The sequence below is a fragment of the Aegilops tauschii genome, chromosome 1 (genome assembly GCF_002575655.3).
Source record: "Aegilops tauschii subsp. strangulata cultivar AL8/78 chromosome 1, Aet v6.0, whole genome shotgun sequence".
Taxonomy (NCBI): domain Eukaryota; kingdom Viridiplantae; phylum Streptophyta; class Magnoliopsida; order Poales; family Poaceae; genus Aegilops; species Aegilops tauschii.
In genome coordinates this window covers 311,808,627-311,816,575 of record NC_053035.3, presented here as the reverse complement: position 1 = coordinate 311,816,575, position 7,949 = coordinate 311,808,627, and the positions used below count along the sequence as shown (strand labels likewise).

The 7,949-nt window shown below is 48.5% G+C and overlaps 1 protein-coding gene across 6 annotated transcripts; it reads left to right on the top strand.

Annotated features, from left to right (window-relative positions):
• Nucleotides 1-619: 619 nt before the first annotated feature.
• LOC109759540 (uncharacterized) lies at nucleotides 620-4,580 on the top strand. Of its 6 annotated transcripts, none has more exons than XR_005773326.3 (9): nucleotides 620-860; nucleotides 961-1,203; nucleotides 1,495-1,785; nucleotides 1,934-2,007; nucleotides 2,237-2,305; nucleotides 2,407-2,503; nucleotides 3,058-3,316; nucleotides 3,720-4,027; nucleotides 4,106-4,580. XR_005773326.3 is itself a non-coding variant. In XM_040404360.3 (7 exons), exons 2-7 carry the CDS (start codon nucleotides 1,034-1,036, stop codon nucleotides 3,161-3,163), a joined length of 807 nt encoding a protein of 268 aa, XP_040260294.1. In that variant the 5' UTR covers nucleotides 620-860; nucleotides 961-1,033; the 3' UTR covers nucleotides 3,164-3,413. The 6 variants fall into 6 exon arrangements, 1 of the variants encoding a protein (XP_040260294.1); XR_012182306.1 differs by having other exon boundaries at nucleotides 693-860; nucleotides 938-1,203; XR_012182308.1 differs by lacking the exon at nucleotides 2,237-2,305.
• The last annotated feature ends 3,369 nt before the right edge of the window (nucleotides 4,581-7,949 follow it).

The following is a 7,949-nucleotide window of genomic DNA, read 5'->3' as shown; positions in this document are numbered from 1 at the left end:
GCGGGCCCCTCGAGCGGCCGGGGCCCACTGTAGGAAGTATACGAATGGACGGGACGGAGGAAGGACTCAGGATACGACGACACGGCCGACCAGCGTTGGAAACACGACTACTCCATTCGTCGCGAGCTGCGTCGAACCATCGAAGGATCCCGAGTTCCTGAAGATGAGAGGTGGCTGTTCATTTCTCTTGCAAGGGAGGGCGCCGTCGCACCTGTCGAATGATTCCCACCAATCGACTGCAGAAGTGGTGTGATCCTCGTCAGACCTGGTGCTCTTCCGCGTAGCTGTTTCGATCGCCCACGCAAGCTTCTTACCAGACCATTTTATTTTCTATCCGTCCAATAGAGAAAATAATACTTACTGTAATCGTTCCGTGCGCCAGTGCGTCACGATCCAACTTGCACGCTTCGATTGTGCAAGAATCGAGGACGTGGAGTTACTGGACACGAGCTCAAATGAGCTCGGAATCCTGGACGTTGAGTAGCCCATGTGGATCTGTTTCAGTTCTTTTTACAGGCGCTGGTCGGCTGCTATAAAATGGGCACTGTTTAGAAATACGTACGCGACCGTGGGGTGGTGGGCCTTATTTTAACAGGCAGAGTGGCGTCCGTTCGCCGTTGACGAGGTGGGCCGTGGATCGGAATCAGCGTACCCGTCTGAACCGTGGACAGGAAGTTCACTTTCCGTTCGGTGGTTTCACGCAGAAATTGACACCCCTAAAAAAAGCAAAAAAATTAAACGCATCGTCTAGTGTCTTCTCTGCAAAGGGCGGAGCTCATTTGGAGCTGGGGACTGGGTCGTAGAGAGAAGGAGCACCGGCGGCGAGGCCCCATAGAGTTCGTGATGCAGTCGATAAGCGAGTACGTAATCCTTGCTTGTTCTATCGGTCTTGTCGCTATTCTTAGTCCCCTCGATTTAGTGATTTAGTGATTGACAGGATTTGGTTTCGGCCTGAATCAGATCCACTTTCCTGGAGGAGGTAGGATAGAGCTTGGTGCCGCCCCCTGTGCCGGCAGCGGTGACGAGAGGCGATATGGTGGCGGAGCAGGAGGTGGTGGAGCAGGAACGGGCGGTGGACAGCACCGAAGCTCTGATCTTGGCGGCCAAGGTAGCGGCAGCGGCGAACAGGAGAGGGAGCTCGCCCCCGACGTCGGAGTCGTCAACTGGGAAGATGAATCCCCGGGCGCCTGGATGGAATAAGAGGTTAGTGCTGAATTTGTTCTTACAGTCATTAATCTAGGGCTGCAAAAAAAGAACGTCTAAGAAGTGGATAATTCCTGCCATTAGAACAAATAGCTGTTTGCAGTAACTTAGTTAATGTTGGATTTATTCTTGCAGTCAGTAAAACTAGGGATGTACATGAAAGTTCTAATGAGTGGAGTAGAACAACTAGGATTTACATGCAGTCAGTAGCCCGTAATCATTTTTACCCCATAGTCATGCTTGCTGAACCCTGGGTCGGGCAATTAATATGTGAGTTGGCTGCGCTTGCAGGCTGATGCAGAGGAGGGATTTTTTTTTCAAGTTTTGGGGATCCACTCTGCTTGAGGAGGTAGGGGAGAGTTTGGTGCCGGCCCTTGTGGCTGTGAATGGCCTTGCGGTGGTGGATTTGGAGGTGCCACAGCAGGCGGAGCACAAGGCGGCACAACATTGGGCAGTGGACAGTAGCCAAGGACAAATCTTCTCGACGAAGGAGGCGGTGGCCGACACAAGGGAGAGCTCACGTCCGACTTCGGAGCTGTCAATGGGGAAGATGAATCCCCAAGCGTCGGGGTGGAACGAGTGGTTAGTGAAGAGAAACTTGCATCCCATCAGAGAATCAGGGATTTAGGGAAATAGAACTAGTCATGACTTACGAAATCCTACAATTAGACAAGTGCTGATTGCTCTCTGCATTCATAAAATTCATGCTAAATGTGCCTGTGTTTGCTAGCTGTGCCGGTGGTGCAAAGTGGCAAGTGCTGAAGAAAGCAAAGGACTCATTGGGAGCTCCGTACACTAAAAAGCGTGAGTACAGAGCAGAATTTCATAAAGTGGTAAACCACATGCTGATAGTAGATGAATTTGAGAGAGGGTGGGAGATGTTGCTGGATAAATACAAAGCTCAGGTCACACCCTTACATGATGCAGTTGTTCGAGATTAGGAAGAAATGGTATAAGCCTTACTTTAAGGGCGTGTTCAGCGCCGGAGATCTCAGGATATGCTGATTTTAGTTTTAGTCTGTGGCTTGTTCAGCGCCGGAGATTGATCTGGGCGATGACATAGCCGGGGGCGAAGAAATGGAGTTCCCGATGCAACCAATTTGTAGGCTTCCCTTTGCGCCTTACACGCTCGGTTCTTTTATGGAGTTTTGTTGGAAATTTGTGTCATGATTCGAGATTGAGCTGACAGGCAGATCTGTGCAGGGGAGGGGGTGCCTGTCATTGAAGCAGAGGGTGAAGCGCAAGCATCCGAGCAGTCTGTTGGTCAAACTGACCCAAAAACTCTAGGATGGACAAGAAGGTAATCTCTTGGTCATGCGTGATTGGATACCCGATGTCAAGCCGTACGTGGAAGTGCTCGAATTGCATTTTCATAATTGGCTTACAGCTTACTGGATGATAATTTAGTTAACGAACCTCTGAAAAAGGAAAATCTGTGTGCACCAGGGTTTGGATCCTGATTGAATGTTAAGTAGGATGTGGCCGTATAAAAATTTGTAGATATATGTCAAATCAGGTTGCATGAATTGGGAAATGTGTTTTGAATGAGTCAGCTCGTAAGAGCAACACGGATTTTAGCTTGGGTCTGTGATGGTGGAATGTATTACATTGGCTAGAGTACGATTTTTTTCATTTAAATTGGAACTTACGGTATAAGATAAGATACAAGATAAGCTTTGTGATTTCAGGAATGAGTGTGTATAAAGCTTGTACCTTTTATGGATTCACGAACAAATGCTTGCATCAGATGGAATCATTGGGAAGAACTGAATCAATAGAAAAAACGCAATGGTGCCTTTGGGTGAGTATATATGGATTGATGACCAGTGCTTAAACATTAACTCTTCTCTGCAGGGCGAGGATTGGTGCTGCCGCTCCTGGCAGGACGCCATGTACAGATTGCACGAGCGCTCTCGAGAAGGAATCCGCAGCTTCACAGAGAACCCAGGAGACATTGTGATTGTGCATGCGTTGGGTACAAGCTTTGATACGTTGGGCGAGGCTTACGACTTGTACAAGTTGTACTCGTGGGAGAAGGGATCCGGTATCAGATACGGGATGAGCAAATGTGGAGAGGACAAAGTGCATGCAAGAAATCTTTTGTGGCGGTGCGGTATGTATTCTTGTATTTCCTGAACCACATATCTCTGTAATTGAAGCATGGACAAACAATTGAGGCTCATATGTTCTTGTGGACCGTTGATTTTGCAGACGATGATGTCGTGTTTTCAGGCACATGTTTATGTGTGCACTCTGATGAGTATTTCCTAGAAATAAAAGAAAAAAAATGATCCATTTCATGACTATGAATTTACATGAAGTTTGCGTGGGATATGTAGAGCTACCTGAATTTATAGTTTGTTATTACAGGCGATGGGATATAAAACAGTTTAGGAAGTGTGCTTGCATTCTGAAGACTGTATTGCCATCATGATGGTTGCATGCTGAATTTTGAAATTGATATAAGGTGGTTAACTTTGCTTGTTGATTGGGCCATGGAATTGAATGTTGAACAGATAGCAGGGTGGGTGTGTGACAAGTGTGTGCCTTGCTGCGCGCCAAGAACTGTGACGAACCAGTACGAATTTCGAATGGCAAGAGCGGGAGAAAGTGAGGCTGTTTAACAGAACCAGCAGCAGCAGAGCCACTTCTGAACTGTGTGTCCCCCCTTTGATACACTGCTTCCTGAAGATAGAAGAAGGCTGAAGACTGGAGCGCAGCAACTGGCAATGGCTCCTTCCGTGCTATTCGTCTCTGAGTCTGCCATTACTAAACAGGCAATAACTCGGATGCAGCTTCCAAGCTGCAAATAGTATCTGAAGAGGTAAATCTGTTCATGTAGAAATGTTGATCTAAGTTGGATTTGTAGCAACATTCAATTAACGGGGTAGCTGGCGTGCAGGGTTCTTATGGATCTGAAAGCACGGTTAACCAGGTCGTGCGGTTAGTCGCGAGGCGCAATAAATGGGTTATCTGCCGCCGTGAGTCCAGAATCTATAATTTCACGGCGCGCTACGTCGGTACACGTCTGAGCCGGAGAACATGTGGCTAACGACGTAATGTTATCCGTTGTTCAGAAGTGGGCCAGTGGGACTGTTGAAAAAGTGATATACCATGGTAATACCTGAGCCTGTACTTGTCAGGGTGTGAATCTCGATGAGAATAGACGAGGCAGATATAGAGTGCATCTGAGCTCAAGCTCAGAATAGCACTTTCGAAGAATCGATCACAATACATGGATATAAGATGGTTTATAGAAGAAGAAAAAAAAAGTTATCTGGATAAGGGTGGCGAGGTGTTATCTATAGTGTCTAATCAAAGAAGAGTATATGCTCTTCCGTTAGCCTACGCTTCTGATTCACTATAAGCTTGCTCCATGATTGACCGGGCCACTTCTTATGGTTAACGTCTGAACCATCTTCTTATGGTTAACGTCATGTCACTGTTTTTGAGCGAGACGCCATCGCTACACCTACACACATTTTGGCATCATATATCCTGTCACCTGGTGTAGAGTGATCAACATGCTGTCGTTTTGGCATCATTTTGATAGACGATCTGTGTCCCGTCAGCAGAAATGATGTGGTAACCACGCAATCTGTGTCCCGTCTGCACATGTTCGAGTCTATACTAGTAGGAGGTAGGGGTCGAAAGTCCCCTGTGTGTCGCTACGTTGGGCACTGGGCAGCTTCGTCGTACAAGGGAAGAAACTAGCAAGACTATTCTGGCTATCTGCGCGACCAAGATGAGTACGAATCTGGTCGTGATCCAGGGGCCCTGCGGTATGCAGCACCCGTTTGTCCACTTGTCCAAGCTACTGGGTGGGCACACGCGCGCGCATCCGCTGACCTTCTTCGAGCCAGCACCGGCATGCCGCTGCTGACTCTGTCGCACCCGCTGGGCCGTCCGCCTCACGCCTCCTGGTCGTGGCCGTGGCCATCTGCGTCGCGACCCCGCGCGTACATACGGGTACGGGCATGGAAATTTCCCTGATCACGGATTCAAGGTGTCCCGTTTTTGGCAACGCCTGTGTGCCATGTAGCCCACCTCACCGGCCTGTCTTCCACGGTAGCGGTAAAACCTTTGGACGTATGGCAAGGGGCAAAACGGGGTGGTAAATTTTACTCTTCAGAAAAGGAGGGCTGGGTAAAGGCTAATGTTGATGGTGCAACGGCGAAAACCGGTGAGCATGGAGGTGCAGGTATGATTCTCAGGAACCAAGATGGTGCATACCTGGTTGGCGCTTGTCATTTCCTCCCACGATGCAACGACCCGGCTAGAGTGGAGCTGCAGGCGTGTCGGAGAGCAGTTCAGCTGGCCGAAGAGTTCAATATATCCAGATTACATATCGAAATGGACTGCCAAGACATTGTTGGCAAGCTCAGGAGCAAGGAGAAGGACCTCTCTACTCTGGGACCAATCGTTGAGGAGGTAAAGGCCAAGCTAGCGTCGAGGGAGGAATGGAAGATCGCCTGGGTCCGACGTGATGCAAATCGTGCGGCTCATTTCCTAGCTAGGCATGCGGTCGCAAATAATTTATGTCAGGTGTGGCAGCTTATGCCCCCAGATTTTATTTTACCTGTAGTTTCGGACGAAATCCCCTCTGGGGAAGGTTGATTTAATAAATAATCTTTGAAGCTCAAAAAAAAGGAGAACAAATTCCATACTTCACATCTTCTAGAGTTTAGGAAACTCTGCTCACAGACGATACGACCAACGCGGAGAACGGTTTTTGACCAACGCTCACAGCGAGGAAGGCCGCACGTTGCCGCCGAGTGCCTGCCCACCCGACCCGGGCTAAATTTCGTGTTTTGACCCTTTTAACAAAGAATTTCAGGATCTGACCCCGGTTGCAAAAAAATTCGGGATTTGACCCTTTTGCTACCGCCAGGGGCTCTGGCGGTAGGGTTATACAGCCTACCGCCACGGCCCATGGCGGTAGGGTGCGACGGAGGGGGACGGCGGTGGGGTATGCTGATAAATTCCAAACTGCGTGGCCACGCGGTGTGGCAAGTGCCACTCGACGACGTACATACAAATCATGGGCATGATGCAGCGCCAGAGACCACGGTCCACATCGCACATCACGTTCAGATCAAAGTCCCACTCTCGGTCTTGTCGATACGGCCACCACTTTACCTATTACATATACATTGGTAAGTTCCCACTCTCGGTCAAAAGTGGAATCAAAGAGAAAGGTGTTGAGCGAGTTCATATACCTACGTATGCGTCAAAGCGTCCAACTCGTTGGTGTAGGTCTTATACGAAGTCTTGTTTAGGCCAGTGTAGAGTTTGACAACGTCCCACTCGTAAGCTACGGTGGGGTTTCGAGTCTCGTCGCCGTCTTCGCTATAGTCTTCCCATGGGCGTCTTGGCATCTTCTCCGGACGCCCCACCGGCAGCCGCTCCCACATCCAAATGGAGAAGGCCCAGACAAAGCCACCCATATTGGACTTGTCTCCCGTCCTCTCTGTTGCATCGTCAAGCTGCAAAACATCAAATGAGTATCAGATATAAGAAAATGTCATGGACACACTTTCGTAGGCAGGTAGGCAATTAGACACTCTCTTACCGAACGGTATAGGTAGGCGAGAGATACGGTCCCCCAACTGTACCCTGCATCCCAGTCCGCTAGGAAGAACAGATACGCCCAGTTGTCAGAGTTCCTGGAGCTGTCTGGAAACACGACCTCCGAGAGAATATACCACAGATAGGCCCTCGCGTACAACTCCACAGTCGCCTCATCTGCGCCTTGGGAGCATGTCTTCCGGTGCTCCGAGAGCCAGGTCAATGGCACACCGGATGTACGGTTACTCTTGGCGCCGGGGCAGTCGCCGATGAGGGTGGTGACCCTCTCCTACCAGTTGGTCCTCTCCACTCGACCGGTGAGTGCATGACCCTCGATCGGCATGGCAGTAATCATCCCCCAGTCCTCTAGGGTCACCGTCATCTCCCCGCATGGAAGATGGAAAGAATGGGTCTCCGGTTGCCACCGGTCAATCAGAGCTGTGAGAGCTGCGTGGACAAGCGTCGGCGGCTGACGCTTGAACTACAACACGAAACCCAACAGCCGGGCTTTCTTGAAGAACGGCGCGTAGCGCTCGTCGTAGTCCATATGCCCATGAACCCCATGACCCCTCATGCGCAGTGGCTGGAGCATCTGTCAAAAAGTGAACGCCAAAAGTTAGGCAATCATTTTCATCAATCCAAAAACTTTGATCAAAATTTCACTCATATAACTTACCTCTCCGTTCTTTATGAAACGGGCACGATGACCCTTGTCGAATGCCCAGTCCAGCATGGAGTACCGTGGGCCGATGTTGTCCGCAAGAGGTGGCCGCCTTAATAAGATTTCATAAACAAAAGCATCATAAGCATAAAGCATACATAAACAAAAAATGAACTCAAATCATATCAACATGCATCACATCAAAATAAAATCTTAAGCATATTCATCCAACAACATCTACTACACATGATGGATCAAATCATATCAACATGCATCATATAAAAAAATCCTCCAACATACATCATATCATCATATTTGTAAATAATTTTTTCCAAACAACATCTTCATATCATCATATCAACATGCATCATCAAACTAGGGTTCATCTTCACACTAGATCATATCATCATATCAACATGCATCATCAAACTAGGGTTCATCCTCATATCAACATTACATCATAATTTTTAATTTTTTTTTATGAACTAGGGTTCATCTTCACACTAACATATGAACT